The sequence below is a fragment of the Nicotiana sylvestris genome, chromosome 1 (assembly GCF_000393655.2).
Source record: "Nicotiana sylvestris chromosome 1, ASM39365v2, whole genome shotgun sequence".
Lineage (NCBI taxonomy): Eukaryota > Viridiplantae > Streptophyta > Magnoliopsida > Solanales > Solanaceae > Nicotiana > Nicotiana sylvestris.
The window spans coordinates 100,429,701-100,448,781 of NC_091057.1; the positions used below are offsets into that span (position 1 = coordinate 100,429,701).

General features: G+C 34.3%; 1 protein-coding gene across 24 annotated transcripts; it reads left to right on the forward strand.

Moving 5' to 3' along the window:
- Nucleotides 1–908: 908 nt before the first annotated feature.
- LOC104244152 (putative FBD-associated F-box protein At3g50710) lies at nt 909–9,631 on the forward strand. 24 transcript variants are annotated; one of them, XM_070166156.1, is made up of 9 exons: nt 916–1,321; nt 2,090–3,166; nt 3,967–4,017; nt 4,626–4,750; nt 5,994–6,137; nt 6,309–6,422; nt 6,521–7,120; nt 7,547–7,711; nt 8,867–9,631. In XM_070166156.1, the coding sequence occupies exons 6-9, from the start codon at nt 6,351–6,353 to the stop codon at nt 9,098–9,100; spliced, it is 1,071 nt and encodes a 356-aa protein (XP_070022257.1). In that variant the 5' UTR covers nt 916–1,321; nt 2,090–3,166; nt 3,967–4,017; nt 4,626–4,750; nt 5,994–6,137; nt 6,309–6,350; the 3' UTR covers nt 9,101–9,631. The 24 variants fall into 24 exon arrangements, 23 of the variants coding, with proteins under 23 accessions (XP_070022257.1, XP_070022272.1, XP_070022276.1 ...); XM_070166171.1 differs by lacking the exon at nt 4,626–4,750 and having other exon boundaries at nt 2,090–2,585; nt 3,112–3,166; XM_070166175.1 differs by having other exon boundaries at nt 2,090–2,585.
- The last annotated feature ends 9,450 nt before the right edge of the window (nt 9,632–19,081 follow it).

Below are 19,081 nucleotides of genomic sequence, written 5' to 3' on the forward strand. Positions count from 1 at the left end.
TACATTGCATTCCTAGTTCCATGATAATTCCCTTCGAATCTCAAGCTTGATTATTCATTTGTTGAATTTTGCATCATAGAGAAGAAGAAAAGAAACGTTACTTGAAACCCTTCTTTGAATGTTATAAGATAACAACACTTTTTATTTTAAGGAAAAAATGTAAAGGTATTCCCCAAAATTAAGTGAACAATATATATATATATATATATATATATATATATATATATATATATATATATATATATATATATATATATATATATATATATATATATAAAGTGTGTGTGTGTGTCTTGAAGTTGAAAAAAATAGTATTAGAAGTTTCAGAGTTGAGAAAAATATTGTCAAAGTATTGAAGTTCATTCACGCCCAACAAGGACTACTCTTTCAAAGGCATTAGAAATGTAAAAGGGATAGTAAAAAAAGAAATGATCAAAACATCAAGTAATAAAGGAGAGAAGGTTGTAGATTTTTAATAATTTATTACCTGTTTAAGGAAGATTGATGAAATATTATTACCTAATCAATTAGAACTTTGATGAAATATTATAATGTCGTAAATAGAAAATCACCTAGTAAGTGGGATGAGTAATAAGAATTTGATATACGTATACCATCATGTGGTAATAGGGTCGGGATCGGAAGTCTTCAATTTGAATCTTGAAAATGGAGAATTTTTTGGTAGGAAGCCTTGGGTTCGCGCCAAAAATTATTTATATTTGATAGCCAAAAAAATGTATAAAATTGCATAATTTTTGTATATGACATACAAAATATGTATATATATACAAAAAATATACATTTTTGAGTTATTATTTTAAGAGCGGCATTATAATATTATTTTTCCAAGCATTTACCCCTCAATGGGCCTAGTCGACACGAATCCTCTTAAATAACAACAATTGAATTTCCTCCGCTTTAGGTTTTTCAGCAACTTAAACCTCAAATTGAAGAAGAACGAAAATGCTTCGCATACCCAACTGCTTATACACGCACCACTTCGAAAAAAATCTTCAACCCCCTTTTCCCTGTTCAATTTCCCCCAGACTTCTAACTTTTTTATTTTATTTCTATAAACTCAACTCATCTGCCTTCTTTTTGTATTTCTTCTTTCTCTATGCTTATACAAATTCCGTTTCCTTCGACGCCAATGAAGACATCCAAAGAACACCATCACCCGACCACTGTTTCAGGTATTCACTCTATATTTATCATTTACGCCTTACTCTTATATATTTGACTCTTTCTAACTTGTATGAACCCTAATCTAATTGTATTGGTGTGGACAAACAAGTATGCAAAAATACATCAAAGGCATGAGGTACAGTCCAAACTTTCTTCGCTATTATTTTTTCCCTCTAAATCAGAACTTATAATGTCAATATTCAATGAAAGTATACTTTTGTTCCCTAATCAATAACTAAGGATGTACAAATTCTAAAATAGTTTCAAAAAATCCAAAGATTCGTAACTACTATGATTTTTTCATAATTGATACTAACTGTGTCGTTGATATGAAGTTGAAGAATGTTATATTACTAATAATTTCTTTTAGAACAATGTCTTTAAATATTCTACAATACTATACTTTTTTCCCTAATCAATAACTAAGGATCTAAAGATTCATTAAATATAGAGTGTTGCAATATTACCACTATTATACTTTTCCTGCTCTACCTTCTTGTGTTATGCTTGAAGATCAATACATGAATTTAACACAGAAGTTGTAGAAAAGGAAATAGGTGAAAGAAAGGAAATGTAAGAAGTAAAATCATTCTCTGGTAACTACATCCCTATGGGACTATTTTAAGGAGGTTGATCCTTAATCAATTAATTTATTAGACCGTGAATTAAGTATATTTGTCTTTTGTCATTTTAATTGTTCGGAGAAGATACGTGCATCCGATACTGCATATGGCCTTTCACTGTTTCTGGGAAGTAGCTTGAAACTGGTTTGAGGCGAACTATATATATATATATATATATATATATATATATATATATATATATATATATATATATATATATATATATATTGCTGGTCCTCTCCTTGAGGTACATTACCACTGCATAATTCAAATCATTGCAGAAGCTGATTCAGTCTGTGTTTGAGCTGCCTGGTGACTTCTTCTATTGCAGGCATTTATATTGGTTTTCCCTGACCTTGCACTACAGTCATTAGAACCAATATGTCCGAGAATGTTGATTCCGGTGAAATTTTTTCCTACTGTTTTTCTTCTTCTTTTTTATTTGGATTTTACATTGTTTATCCTGAGATTGAAATTTATGTGTTAACAAAAAAGTGTGAAAAAGGAAGGAAAAATGAAAATAGCTTCTGAAATTGGTGTTTGCAGCATATATAGGTTTTATAATGATATTGAAGTATGCTTAGTATGTTAAAAGTGACATAATTTTTTTTGTTTCCATTATGTTTATACTTGCCTGTAACCTGAGGTATATGGAGATTCTTGATCAAACTCCATGTTGAAATTGTACTTATATGGTCGTCACACAAAGGAACAAGCAAAGTGGTAGAAAAGAGAGGTTGAACACCCTTCCCGCTTTCCTTCTCCGAGGAAAAAAAAGTATTGTGCCCAACTCTAATTGATATTGTTCTTTATTCGTGAAACTTATATAATTATTTGAATCTAAGAGATATATTTCTACGTCTCATATTCTTGATTTTTCTTCATCTTTAGGTTGATATGTTTGTATCTTTCGGTCATTTTATTGTCCATTTTGTAAGATTTACTTAATCTTGAATGTGTTCACTTAATAAAACTTTCATCTAACATTTATGCATGGATAAAATGACCCGTCAATTGTTCATGGACACATAATGAGATAACGATGTTGCTTTTCTCATTTGGATATGTAATGAGGTAAAATGTTACCTTTCTCACACGGATACATAGTGAAGTAAAGATGGTGCCTTTGTCATTCCAGATTGAGATGAGAACTCTGAAATTGGTTGGAGTAATATTTGAACATTTTGAATATTCATTTTAAGTAAAAGAGCGGACACTTGGACGTTTCTCTTTGTTAGCACTTTTTTTTCTCAGAATTTATTTTGTTGGATTTTGGGTTATGATAGTAGACTTTGCTTTGTAGATACCATGAGAACGGCGGGCTATTCTGATATCATTGTTTTAATACACGTCAAAAGGTAGTGGTGCTAGCAGCAAGTATTCCAGTTGTTTATACAAGAGTTGATCCTGGACAACGTCGTGGTTATATGTTGTGATAAATTAGAGCTTAATTAATCATCTCTTTATTTCTTCATCCTTCGCTTGAAACTTAGATATCATGAGCTTTTATCGAAGTAGCGTCACAAACCTTTTCATGAATGTTATTTATTATATATTTTTTGGACCTTTTTTTGCCTTTTTCACTCTATATTCTGCCCCTTTAAAGATTTTTGGTTCTTTTGTTTTCCCTTTAACCTTCTTAAAGTCTTCCACATAATGATTGCCAAAAGTTTAAACTGAAAAAGAGGCAATTAAGTATTTTGGTCTTTCGCTCAGCTATATTTTATTTTTAATTCTTTTCAGATTTTGGTGTGTGTCCTATGCCTCTTCATTTTTATTAGCCCATTTTATGTCCATCCTGCATCCTTTTGCTTTTTTCTTTATTTTCTTCTCAGTGTGTATTTTGATGGAATCAGAAGGTATCGAATTTTGTGGGATAAACTTTGAGATGTATTTACATTGGGAGCATATTATTTATCATGCGAATGGTAATTCTTATATGTTCTTGAATATGGTATGATCAGTAAGTGCTCCGCTTCAGTTGGAATTAGTGTAAGTATGATGTAGTCCTTTTAACTTTTGTTGTTCAATTAGTTTTGATTGTTATTTAGCTGTTTCATGAGCATTAGAACTACTATCGATGTTTTTTTTTCAAAAAGACTATTTCCTATTGTTGTTTCAGATTTATTGGAGAAACTTTGCTGTTGTTATTTTATAGGAATACAGAAGGATCAAGTTTTAAGTATGGCGAGCATTTGACATCAAACACGTAAGTTATGCATCTAAACCTTTTTATATGTGCTTATGTGACATAAGTTTCCTTCTTTTTTTTTCCCTGAAATATTTGAACACTTCTATAAAATGGAAAGATCCATGCATCATCATGGATCTGTTTTAGAATTTATGCTCTTCCACTATCTTGATTCGTTGAGTTTAGTTTCTGCTTATGTATTATGCTTATAGGTTTATGAATTTGCTCTTTCTAATTCTTATTATAGTGTTGTTACTATCTATAGCACCATTACGACAACATATGTTGTTATTAGCTTCTGAGAATTTTCAGTGGTGGCAGACTTCATTTTCTCAGTGGTCTCTACAATTGTCTGTCTTCCTGTGCTCGGTATATTACTACTATTATGTTAAGGCTAAGATGTCAAGGTTCTTCTTTCCCAATTTCTACTTTAGATGTGTATAGAATATTAAATTTTATCTTGGCTTAGGATTTTTTTACAGTGAGTATATATACAAGTTCTATTTAAACCATTTCTCTCATATTTAATCTATTGGTTATGTGAATTCTAGCGAAATGTCATGGCATTTTTTCTTGATAATATATTACTATATATCAACCATGTCATTTTGGTCATTCAAATTTAGGTGCTATTGAAATTTCGGACTCAAATCTATTTGTGAGGAGAGTTTATAGAAACATCAAATACGACTATCTTTTGATGAAGAAGCTAAAAGCATGACTCTACTGGTCCATTTGGTTGATATTGGAGGTGAGGTCAAGAAAATCTCATGAACCAATTATCATTGTGGGTGTCCAATGGGTTTAATTATGGTAGCCACTTCTGCTCGGATTTTGGGAAGCCCTGAATTTCTTTTTTGTCTGTGAAGAAGATCATTTATTTCCTCTGTACTTATATTAGAATGAAAGAGAATTTAAATGATTTAAGGCTAGCTTAATAAGAGTTTCAAATGTAATGTGGTTACCCTCCAATACTAGAGAATGAGGTGCCTTGAGATGAAGCTGCTAGTGCCACAGGCTTGATTTGTGCTGTGTAAATCTTTGTTGTTATAAATGTTATGACTATAGCTTTTATTATTAATAAAATTCTGAGACATGCTTATTTCTGCTTATGGTTCTTGCTTAATATGGTTTCGTAACCTTTGAAATAGTCCAAGTCATCTTTATTAAAAATGGCATTTACTGAATGGTATGATAACCAGAGCGTTGGTATTATGCTAAACATGAAATTGGTTATTCCATATCATACTAATATAACCTCTTTTTAGTTTTTTTTTTAAAAAGTATATTGCTGTTGAATCTAATTTGACGGCTAAATCTTTGACTGATAATAATATTATTAGTGGCCTAAATGCTTTACATGACTTTATTTTTGCGGCAATTAAAATGGATACAAGGATACAAAGCCTAAGGTTGAGGCTAAGAATAGTGTCAGTGAAGCCATATTAACCAAAGCGAAAGAAGCACCACCAATAGCAGCACAAGCACCAAACACTTGATAGTATGATAGTAAATAACAAATAAATCAGTTTAGCTAGGGACTATTCTACTGTCTATACGTTAAAGCTTCTTAATAATCATCTCCTTTTTCCTATACTATTTTAGTAAGACCAAAACTGGATTCATTAATCTTAATTTTTTAAGTTGTTATTTAAAGCATTGTTTTTGTGTCTTAGATAGTGGAGCACTATAGTACTATGAGATTCACTTCATTTAGTCGAAGTACGGGGTTTTTTATCTGAAGTTAGAACTTAGTAAGTAAAGACAAATATTTAATTTTTAATTGTGTAAAAGACTTTTCATTATTAATATAATACCAATTCTGATATGTTATTATCCATCGTAATAGTTCATAGTAAAATCGTGAAAGAAATTTTTACAAGTAGAGATTGATTTTCTTTTATATGCCATTACTTATTCAGCCATGTTTTAAGCAAATTAACTAGTAGGTTAATAAAGTGTCATTTATTTTTTCATTTTTTCTCCCCCCAAAGGCGGGAAATCCTTTTCACAGCGGCACAGACGCGTCTCCGTCGTTCCCGCCTTCTCTACAATAAGTTCCCGAGATGACTGTGAAGAACTCCATTCCTTGAGTTTTGCTATTTGGGTACCCTTTCGGCTCAAATGTCTGAGACAAGGTAATTTGTTGGTATTTTTTTGCTTTTTAATCGAAAGATATAATGGAAACCTCAACCAGAAAACCTAAGATTTGTGGCAGTACAAGTAAAGGGATTGATAGAATAAGTTCATTGCCAGATGATATCCTGCACAACATCCTTTCATCTCTCTTTATTTTTGATGTGGTTCAGTTGAGTTTATTGCCAAAAAGATGGAAGTATATATGGACTACTATGCCTTACTTGCACTTTGATCTTGATCGATTTTATTCACAACGGATCAATCGGCCTTGTAACTCGGAAATGGTGAGGAATTCAAGGACTTTATCAATTGGGTCTTAATTTACCAAAGCGCCACTAAACTTGTTCGGTTTCTTCTCTGTTGTGCCAATATCTTTGATAAGTTTGCTATTTTGCGGTGGATTCATGTGTCAACAAGGCGAAATGTTCAAGAGCTTGTATTAAGTTTTAATCTTGGTGAGCCATTTGAGTTACCATATTGTCTTGCAACTTGTGAATCTTTGCAAATTTTAAAACTACGCTTGTCCGGGAACATACTTAAACTGCCTAATCATTTGGGATTTCATCAGCTGAAACTGCTTCATCTTGAGGATGTCGAGTTGTCAGACGAGCATTTGACAAGTTGCTTGTTCTCAAAATGTCATCTCCTTGAAAGGTTGATCTTAGAGGAATGTGGTTTAGGAGCTATGGCTCTACTTGATATTGCTTCAACATCTCTTATTTATTTTACTTTAGTAAATGACAATCATTATGTGGAGAGTTACTGCAATTGGGAAGTCAAAATTTGTTGCCCCAATCTCAAGTTCTTCAAATATCAAGCTCCAATGCCAAAGGATATAATCTTCGAGAATCTCTTTTCAATAGAAGACGTTCGCATCTTCTTTATTGATATGAGTGGATCTCGTGAAGAAAATGGCATATATAAGCTGATCAAGGAGGTTCCTTCTACATCAGTTTTGAAGCTATGCAAGCCGACTATTTGGGTATAGTTCTCTCTTTAGGTTAAGCATAAAAGGGAAATAGAAGTATTAAAGAAATATAAAGTGTCAATACGTTGTTTGAATACTTAGATTGTATGAGCAACAGAGGCGGAGCTAGGATTTGAACCTTATGGGTTTGAGATTATAATCCTTTTAAGTTATTGGATTCTAAATTAATAATTTTTACATATTCATTGAATTTCTTAATACAAATACATGGTTTGAACAAAAGCTATTGGGTTTGGCTGAACCAACAACCATCACTGTGGCTTCGCCCCTAATGAGCAGTCTAAGTACTTATCAAAAAAATATACAGTCTAAGTATCTCTAAGTCATTGTAAGAGCTCGCTTGTAGCTTTTCAATTAATCTCTTAATTTCACAACTGATTATCGAAAAACACTCTCATTTCTTCTTTTTTGCTGCTGTAGGATCTTTATGAAGCGGTTCGCACAGTAAGACTCGCTCCAATCTCTTTTTATAAGCTGAAGATCTTAAAGCTGTATGTGGATGTTGATGAAGATTTCATGCAAGCTATGATATTATTACTCAAGTATTCTCCTAATCTAGAGGTTCTTAAATTGTGGTCTGATGAGGTAATGCCCGCCATCTTTTCATTGATTCTTCTGTACAAATTCCGTTTCTTTTATATGCTAGTTGGTTGGAAGTACTTGTAAGTATTGTAACTACACTTTACAAGGAAAAATTGACATATAATTCCAATGTCATTGCAATAATAAGAGGGCAGCCAACATTCATGGAAGGCCCGTGAAAGGGCCGCACTCCAAAGGGGTGTGATGTAGGCAGCCTTCCCTGATGCAAGAGTCAGTGACAACTTTACTATTGCTCCAAGGCCCCCCTTCAATTTCATTACAATAAGGCTAAACTGCAAACCTATATTCAAGTAAAAAGAACTGTACAAGCAAAATTCCACTCAACAAAATGATAAACATGCCATAATGAAAGGGATAAGATTTGACTAATGATCAATTTTAACTTTTAACATTCACTCTGGGAGTTGGCAAGTATCACCTATTGCTAATGCCATTGAACTTATTCATATCTGCTGCATGGAACTTAATGGTGGAAATAGATTTGAGCAGTAAATTGATGTGGGGAAACTCTGAGAACTGAGATGATGATACACCTTTAGGGAGCATTGACTTGATAAATGAAAGAAATTTGCAAATCTGGTCCTGAACAGTAGCTTGGCCCTGAAAATTGCCAGCATATTAGTCTAAATTTAGTCCTAAGCTGAGCTTTATTGCAAAGAGAGTACCCAAATGAATTCATTTCCCTTGTGCAGAAAAAAGATTCATGATGGACTCTGATAGATTCTAAAATTTGATCAATGCTAGAACTTAGGCGATGTGTGTTTCAAATGTTTTCATGAGAGCATAAGTATCACTTGGCTTAATGAGGGGATTGTTGTTTTAGATTACCTGAAATGTCGAAGATGTTGATTGGATGGAGTGACATGGTTTGTATAGTAGGTACTACACTGTGAAATATCTACAGTTTACTAGAACTTCTAATGCATCAGTGACGCCAAGTGGAAAATAGAACAAAGAGAAGGAAATGGTGCAAATCATTGTTAAAAGTGAATGTTTTTTGGCATTTTCACTTGTAATGGTGGAAATGGTTGCTTATGCTGCTGAATGATTGCTTATTTTTATTTATTGCTGTGTCAATTTGAGTGTTTACTGTGCTCGATGAAGTGGTTTCTCTTCTGACTCTGAACTGTCTGCTAGAATGGAGACTGGATTGAGAATTTGCAGATGCATGATCCTGATGAAATCATTGTGTGCTTGGAATCTCATCTAAAGTCAATTGAGTTGATTGGTTTCAAAGATGACGAAAACGAGATAGAACTAATAAGGTTTTTTCTGAAGAATGCACGGGTATTGGAAAAACTGACGATTGTTTGGGCCAGCTATGCTGATAGATCAGAAGAGACATCTACGGAGGTCTTGAAGTTTTCCTAGAACTTCTTCACACGTCGTTCTGAAATTTGTCGATGCCAAGCCCTGGCCCAAGCCAAGAACTCGGCACAATAGGTATTACAAATGACAGGACTTGGAAGAGGATTCATTGTTGGATGTACTCTTGTTGAGATTTTAATCCAAGTCAGAACCAGACTGTATGCAGAAACTTCAAGGGGTGTTTTGCTTTTCATGTTTGAACTGCTATGCAGGAGTAGTAACTACTGAGTCAGAACTCAATACTAGATTATCTTTATGAGATGTGGTATCTAACTTCAAAGTCCAATGCAGTCTTGAATTTCGACCTGAATTGAAGGCCAAAACTGCTTAGCCGAGCTGGTTCTAATTAAGTGTATTTTTAAGCCGTAGTGTTTTAAATCATCTGGATAAGAGGGGGTAGATTCAACACTTTCAGGTTCTCTACCTAAGATGCACTTACTGTATGTATTATATCCACAAATACCACGTCGGTGGGTAACAATTTTGAATGAGAATTTTTCCTTATAAAAGGAGGCCTAATGTTTAGGATTAAAACACACCTCTTATTTGCCTCCTCATTTTCTTAAGACATTTGTATCTTCTCTCTTTAGTATAATTTCACTTGTATTTTTGGAGTGGAATAAAATATTGGTTGTGTCCGAGAAAGTAGGCAAAATTGGTCGAACCTCGTAAATTCTGGTGTTCCTTTTATTGTTATCTTATTGTCTTATTTATTATTTAGTGATTGCCATAATTTTTGGTATAGTAGTTGTGACTCATTTACACTATATACATTTAACTTCCGCAACAATTGGTATCAGAGCCAAGGTATTGTCTAAGTATGCTCTGTGGTTGCAGCATAGTCTGATCTTCCACATTAGAAAAGATTTATCTTGGTAGCTGAGTCAAGGTTCTGTTTGAGTATGTTCTGTGGTTGCAACTTAGTCTGATCTTCCACACCAGAAAGGAAATAATCTTGAGTTGTGTCGTCAGTTATTAAATAATATTTGTATAAAAAATGAGAGACAATAAACAAGAAGAAGCTACATCAAGTGTCGATAATACGTCATCATTGGCATTTTCGCTTATGACAAAAAATTGTGTCAAATGCGAAATTTGCGGTAGAAATTTTTGACGGGTCATGACATTTTGGGATGTGACAAGGCGAGGTTCTAGATGTCTTTTTTCAACAAGGGTCGGATCTTGCCATTGAAGAAAAGAAACCAGATGTTATTGGAGAAGAAGATTGGAAAATTATCAACCGTGTTGCTTGCGGTACTATTCAATCCTACCTTGCTAGAGAGCAAAAATATCCATACACAAAGGAAACTTCTGCAAGTAAATTATGGAAAACACTGGAGGATAAATTTTTGAAGAAAAACAGTCAAAATAAATTGTACATGAAAAAGAGACTGTTTCGCTTCACCTATGTTTCTGGTACCACGATGAATGACATATCACCAGTTTCAATAAGTTGGTCACAGATTTGCAAATATGGATGCAACTTTTGATTATGGTGACTTGACCTTGGTGTTGTTGGGGTTACTTCCTGATGAGTACGAACACCTTGAAACTACTGTACTCCATGGAAATGACGAAATTTCTCTCAGAAAAGTTTGTTCGACTTTGTACAACTATGAACAAAGAAAAGGAGAAAAACAGAAGGGGGGAGAAGGAGAAGCACTGGTTGTGAGGGGTCGTCCTCAAAATCAAACGAGGACAAAGAAGGGAAGATCCAAGTCAAGATCTAGACCCAGCAAAGATGAATGTGCCTTTTGTCGAGAAAAGGGGCACTGGAAGAAAGACTGTCCGAAGTTGAAGAATAAGTCCAAACATAACAATGGAAAGGCCATTATGGATTCAAATGTAGCTGATTGTGATGATTTAGACTTCTCAGTAGTTACAACAGAGTCATTAACATCATCAGACATATGGTTGATGGACTCGGCTTGTAGCTATCATATGTGTTCCGATAGGGACTGGTTCGTGGATTTTCAAGAAAGAGAATATGGAGTCATCCACATAGCGGACAACAACCCTCTTACCTCATATGGGATTGGTTCAATACGATTAAGGAACAATGATGGAATGATCAGAACATTAACAAATGTTCGATATGTACCGGATTTGAAGAAGAATCTCATCTCTGTGGGAGTCCTAAAATCAAAAGGGTTCAAAATCATTGCAGAAAATGGAGTGATGAGAATATGCTCCGGTGCACTAGTGGTAATGAAGGTCAATCAGAAGAATAATAACATGTATAGTTATCGCGGTAGTACAGTTATTGGGATATTGACAGTGACATATAGTGACGACAAAGAGGCAGAAGCAACCGGGGTATGACACATGCGAGAGGAAAATCCTTGAAAACTCTATCAGATCAAGGATTGTTAAAAGGAGTAAAACTTGCAACTTGGAGTTTTGTGAGCATTATGTCAAAGGGAAACATACAAGGGTTAAATTTGGTACAACGATCCATGATACTAAAGGCATTTTGGATTATGTACACTCTGATGTTTGGGGTCCTTCCAAAACACCTTCATTGGGTGGGAAACACTATTTTGTAACCTTTGCTAATGATATTTCCTAAAGTGTGTGAGTGTATACAATGAAGAGGAAAGATGAAGTGTTGGGAATTTTTCTCAAATGAAATATGATGGTGGAGAATCAAACAGGCAAGAGGATCAAGTGTATTCTCATAGACAATGAAAGTGAATACAAAAATGATCATTTCAATAAGGTCTGTAAAAATGATGGCATCGTCCGACACTTCACTGTCAGACATACAACACAACAAAATGGAGTGGTAGAACGTATGAACCAGACCTTGCTAGAGAAGGTACGGTGTTTGTTGTCCAATGCTGGCTTGGGCAAAGAATTTTGGGCTGAGGCAGTTACATATGCATGCCACCTCATTAATCGTCTACCATCTGCCGCTATTGATGGCAAGACACCATTTGAAAAATGGTATGGAAAGCCCGGTGTAGATTATGACTCTTTGCACGTGTTTGGCTCAACTACATATTATCATGTGACATAGTCAAAATTGGATTCAAGGGCAAATAAGGCTATTTTTATGGGGATTATTTCTGGAGTCAAAGGATATCACTTATGGTGTCCTATGACAAAGAAAGTAATATTCAGTAGGGATGTTATCTTTGATGAATATGCTGTGGTAAATAAGGTAACAGAAGATACCAAACAAAATGAGGGTGCTTCTAAGCAGGTGGAGTTTGAGGGAAAATTTATTTTTCCTACACAAGAAGCAGAGGAGGAAACAAATGAAGATTATCCTCTGGAAGAAGAGCCAGTAGAGAGGGAGGATCCAACTCAGGAACCTTAACAACAACTTGAATCAATAGCAACCAGCAGGCAAAAAGGACAATAACAAAACCTGTTTGTCTTATAGAGACAGTTGCTTCCGCCGCCTCAATTGTAGCTGATGATGTTCCTACCACTTATAAAGACGCAGTCCAAAGTTCAGAAGAAGATAAGTGGAGGATTGCCATGAATGATGAAATACAGTCCCTTCATCAGAATCATACATGGAGATTGGCCAATCTCCCGAAGGGAAAGAAAGCAATTGGGTGCAAATGGGTATTTGCAAAGAAAGAAGGATTTCCTAACCAAGAAGATGTTCGCTACAAAGCAAGATTGGTGGCCAAAGGATATGCTCAAAAGGAGGGAATTGATTACAATGAAGTGTTTTCTCCAGTTGTAAAACATTCCTCCATTAGAATTATGTTGGCTTTGGTAGCACAGTTGGATTTGGAACTAGTTCAGATAGATGTAAAAACTGCATTTTTACATGGAAACTTGGAGGAGAAAATCTACATGACTCAGCCAGAAGGATTCAAAGTTGCTGGAAAGGAAAATATGGTGTGCAAACTTGAAAAATCGTTGTACGGTTTGAAACAATCTTCTAGACAATGGTACAAACGATTTGACAAGTTTATGTTGCAGCAAGGGTACAAGAGAAGCAAATACGATCATTGTGTGTATTTGCGCAGGCTTAAAGATGGTTCCTTTATATATCTTCTCCTATATGTTGATGATATGTTGATAGCTTCCAAGAATTCGGAAGAAATTGATAAGTTGAAGATTCAACTGAAGAAGGAGTTTGAGATGAAGGATCTGGGTGAGGCAAAGAAAATTCTTGGCATGGAGATAATAAGAGATAGACGTTCAAAGAAACTCTGTTTATCTCAGAAAGAATATTTGAAAATAGTACTACAACGTTTTGGCATAGATGAAAAGACTAAGCCAGTTAGTACTCTACTTGCTCCCCATTTTAAGCTAAGTACTACTATGTCGCCAAAAGATGAAGCTGAACGAGAGTATATGTCAAAGGTACCATACACAAATGCTGTTGGTAGCTTGATATATGCAATGGTCTTTATGAGACCTGACATTTCACAAGCTGTTGGAGTTATTAGCAGATATATTCATAATCCAGGAAATGAGCATTGACAAGCTGTAAAGTGGATTCTACGGTATATTCATAATACTGTAGATGTTGGGTTAGTTTTTGAGCAGGAATGCAATCAGTCTGTAGTTGGATATTGTGACTCAGATTTTGCGGGTGACCTGGACAAACGAAGATCAACTACTGGTTATATGTTTATTTTTTGCAAAGGCACCAGTTAGTTGGAAGTCTACTTTACAATCAACAGTTACTTTGTCTACAATAGAGCCAGAGTACATGGCTATTACAGAGGCTGTGAAGGAGGCAATTTGGCTTCAGGGGTTGCTAAAGGAGCTTGGTATTGGACAAAAAAATATCACAATTTTTTTGTGATAGTTAAAGTGCTATTCAATTAGCGAAGAACCAAGTTTATCATGCAAGGACGAAGCACATTGATGTTCAGTATCATTTCGTACGAGAAATCACAGAAGAAGGTGGAGTCACGGTGAAGAAAATTCATACTACGGAGAATCTTGCTGATATGCTGGCAAAAGTGGTGACTGCGGTCAAGTTTCAACATTGTTTATCAACATTGTTGAACACTAAAGATTGAAGATGAAGACACAATCAAAATTTGTTATTGAGAGAAAATTGAAGATGTGGAATTTTGCCAAGGTGGAGATTTGTTGAAATTGTCAAAAGTCCCACATCGGTGAGTAACAATTTTGAATGAGAATTTTTCCCTATAAAAGAGGCCTAATGTTTAGGATTAAAACACACCTCTCATTTGCTTCCTCATCTTCTTAAGTCATTTGTATCTTCTCTTTTTAGTATTATTTCACTTGTATTTTTGGAGTGAAATAAAATATTAGTTGTGTCCGAGGAAGTAGGCAAAATTGGTCGAACCTTGTAAATTCTGGTGTTCCTTTTATTGTTATCTTATTGTCTTATTTATTATTTAGTAACTGCCATAATTTTTGGTATAGTAGTTGTGACTCATTCACACTATATATATTTGGCTTCCGCAACAGTCTGGACCTGATGCTTTATGTCTTTATTGGACTAACTATCTTGACCAACTTTTGCCTAGCTTGCCCAACCCCAGGATGATTGAGCTCACCAGTTCTGATTACTAGTTGGAAAAAGGAATTTTTACCTTTTATAGTAAAGGTTAACACCTAATTTATTTTAAATAAATACCATTTAAAAAAATTATATTCTATAGATACCTTTTGATGTTTACAACAAAATATCTAATTTTGATTACCTCCTACCCCTAAGCCACTAAATACGCTATTCAGTTACACCATTTTCTTTCTCTCTCTACTTTGATACATGTCATTCTCTTCCCCATTCCCTAAAAACACAACTGAGGGCTCCGCTCCGCCGTCTTCTTCCTCTGTTTCTGTTTGTCAAGTCTCCTAAATGCTCTCTCATTTCATCTCCAAATCCTCACACCTCCTACTCTTAATCCTGCTTCCTTCCAAAACCCACTTCTTAAACCCTAAACTCATTTCCACTATACCCTCTTTTCCTATTCCCAAGCCATGTTTCTTCCCCAACAACTCTCATTTCTTCTCCACAGGTAACATCAACAATGGCAAAGATTCAAAGCCATCATCTTCTGATTTGTGGAAACTTTTTTCTGAAACTGATCAATCACTGTTCAATGAAGATATAGAAAGTGTTGAGGGTATACAAACGCAGGTTCTTGATGATGGGCCTTAGGATAAACAAGAACAAGAAGAGAGTGGTGATGTGTTTAAAGAAAAGGGTGTTGGTGGAGGTGGGGAGGATGAGATTCGCCGAAAATTAGAGTTTGTTCTTGAACAAAGACGACGGAGTTTGGGGCTGAGCAACTTGATTTTCTGTTAATATATTTCAATGTATTTTCAACGTATCACGTTGTATTTTCATGTATTTCATTGTATTGTCTTTTTTTCATTGTAATTCAATGTATCTCGCTGTATTCCATGTATTTCATTGTATTCATTGCCTTTTTTTAAATTGTATTTCAATGTATCCCGCTGTATTCTATGTATTTCATTGTATTCACTGTCTCGTTATATGTCATGAATGTATTCATATGTTTTTTTAATTAATATAATTTATGTATTCAGATGTATTATATAATTTCTTTGAAGATTGCTATGTTTTTAGGGTATTTTTCGGTTGAGAATCTTTAATATACAAGGAAATACCAAATTTGTGTGTTATAATTGAGTTTGTTGAGTTATATTAGGAGTCTATTATGTTAATTGATTCACTTTCCGTTTAAAAACAGTGTAATCCCCTGTTTCACGCTGTGAATACAGTCGAATACAATAATTTGTCCGACTGTAATCCCATGTTTCACGCCATGAATATAGTCGAATACACTCGAATACAACAACTGATTAGCTGGACTTCCCTGATTCATGCCTATTTTTGCTATTGTATTCATGAATATAGTAGGTTAAATACATCTAATACATCTTATAACAACAAAAAACGTATCTACAATTCATAATATAGCAAATGGTATCTATAGATAGTTAATTACCGCTAAAAGATAGTGCTTTATGAAAATTTCTCTTAGAAAAATTACCACTCTTTTTATAATTTTTTCTCTATAGTTTACTAAGTGGTTCAGCTTAAGAGTTTGTCTATCCTGTCGAACTCCTTGAGTTGGCCTACTATATTTCTAGTCTAAGTTTTAGGGGAGAAATTCAAAAATAGCCAGATTTACAACTGGTCGTTCAAAAATAGCTAAATTTCAAAAGTAATCGAAATTTAGCCACTTTTCATGTAAAGATAAATCTGAGTGAAAACACTGTTCAAAACCCGAAAAATACGCCAATATATTATACTGGAGTTCTAAGCATAAGTATGCTTGAATTCCAGCATATTATACTGAAGTTTCAGGATAAGTATGCTGGAACTCCAGCATAATATGATGGAGTTCTAGCATAAGCACACTAGAACTCCAGCATAATATACTGGAGTTCCACGAAGTATAATTGTCCAGTATAATATACTGGAGTTTGGAGCACCGACACTCCAGTCTCCAGTATATTATACTGGAGTCAGCAAAGTATACCGGTCCAACATAATATGCTGGAGTTCATATATAGGTGCATCGAACTCCAGTATATTATGTTGGACCGGTCTCTGTTGCAGCAAAATAGTGGCTATTTTTTATTGACTTCATAAACGCTGGCTATTTTTAAATGACCAATCCGAAAACTGGCTATACCGTGCTATTTTTACAAGTTTTTAGCTATGCTTGGGCCTAAAATGTTCTAATTTAGGCTATGACGTGCCCCTCCACACATAACATGAAGATTCCCACTTTGTATGAATCAGGCACATAACATGAAGATTCCCACTTTGTATGAATCAGGTCCCCTTATTTTCCAATATTCATGGGTTTAGTTTATAATTATGTGCATAGAAATATAAAGACACATCCCGGGATAAGTTTAGACACGTTGCTGGGGGCATATATTCTACAAAATGAGGAAGAGGCATGGGCGAAGTCATATGTCAACCACCCTTCATCGGAAAATAACACTGAGTATATATGTAAAATATTAGGTATATAATATATATTGAACACTCTTTGTCGAAGAATTTTTATTTCTTTCAAGTTTGAACACCCTTAAAAAAATTTCTGCCTTCACAAGTGGGAAGGAGAGTCATATACTTAACTGGGACTAGATGCGGGTTCAGGCGTGAACAGCTAATTCAACACAAAAACCACTGCAAGGTACAATCCTATGCTAAAATTAGTTTACAAGACGAATTGTGATAATTGGATGGTAATTCTTGTTAAAAATCTTGAGTACGCCACTAGGAGTGGCACCATGATAATGTTAGTCACTAGTTGCCCCACTATTCAACAAATTTTCTTTGCGATACAGCAGAAGTTTTCCGTTAATAACAAACCAAGATGGTTCGATAGTCTCATAAATACTTCCTCCTCCGTTACTTGTCTACAGTGGACTATGCACTGCACTTAAGAATTAGTAAACAAAATACATATTTTACTATAATATCCATAATAATGATACTTTGGACTTTGAGCTTCCCTTAAGATCCTGTTTTCTTAGGATCAATGTTTTAAAGGGAGGGCGTGAGGCGAGGCGTTTTACCTCTGACGAGGCGAGGCGAGGCGAGGCGAGGCGAGGCGTAAGCCATCTGACATGGGACGTAAGTCCCACGGATTTTTAAATTTTATTAATTTCAAGAATTTTAAGATAGTATAAAATAAAAAATAATTATAAAATTACATTAAAATCACAAAATTATAGCAAATAATCTATTTAAAATATTTATAAATTATAATTCAACTATGAATAATACAAAAAGTATGACATATACCATAATATGCAAATTAGCTGCAACGCCTTTACAACTCAAATATCAAAAGTAATGTATTCGATGCGAAATCTTATATGTATCTCTTAATGAGTAATGAATCTTGAAAGAATTTCGATATCATAGTTTGATTTTTTTAAATACTCCTTTTATTTAATATGTTTTCTATTTGAACGAGAATTTATATAAAAATATAATTCACAATTTAAATATGATTCTCTGGCATCATTTATTTTTAAGCTTCAACAAGTTTATAAAGTGACACATAATTCACTATACTATATCATGATAACTAATTATTTGTAAATAGTTACTAGTTAATACTAAGCTATTAAGTTAATAAGTATTGTATCTCCTAAACGTAAAACAAATATTTAGAAAATAATTATAAATAAAATTATGGACTAATATAATAAAGACATAACAAAAGTTAATAAATAAATAGTTTTAAATAAAAAATTTATTTAAAAATCTACTATCATAGCAGCCTTAGTAGATAACATGCAATAATTTTTATTTTAATTATGACATAAAATACTCTCAACTTAATGATTTATGATTAAGAAAAAATAATTTTGAATAACCAACGATTTATTGAGAAAATTTGAGGATCTACAAGGTTAGTTACACACAATTGCATAAAGTCCTATTAGGCGAGCCCAATACGCTGGGCGTTGGGCGCGTCCGGGGCATAAGCCCCGATGACCGAGGCGTAAGTCTTACGGAACTAAGCCCCACATATAAACCGGGAGACGTTTTATGAGTGCTCCGCCCCAGAGCGAGCCCCGAGCGAGTCCCAATTCTGCCTTTTAAAACAGAGCTTAGGATCTTCAGTGAAAACCGTTCCACGTCTTTGTTGAGATTTCTTTACCTCCGAATACTTAAATATGTGAACTTATAATTAGTAACTGGTTTTCCAAAATCAAGAACCACGTTACTTAATCTGGAATAGGGAACAAAGCATCCACGTTATACTATACTACTCATGAGATGTGTAGGTAAATCTATGGATTACTTGAACTAACCATTCTTTTCTTCTTCTTTTTTTCTAGTTTAACCATTTGTTATCGGACTTGTGTCAATATGCTCCCTATTGAACATGATTGTTCATTCCAAAGGATCTAACCCGAGACATCTGATTAAAACAAAAAGAGATTCCAATCTCACGTATCCATTAGTGGTTACAAAGTTCAACAGTTCACTCCAACTACTTAGCAGCAATTACAACACCAGCATCATCT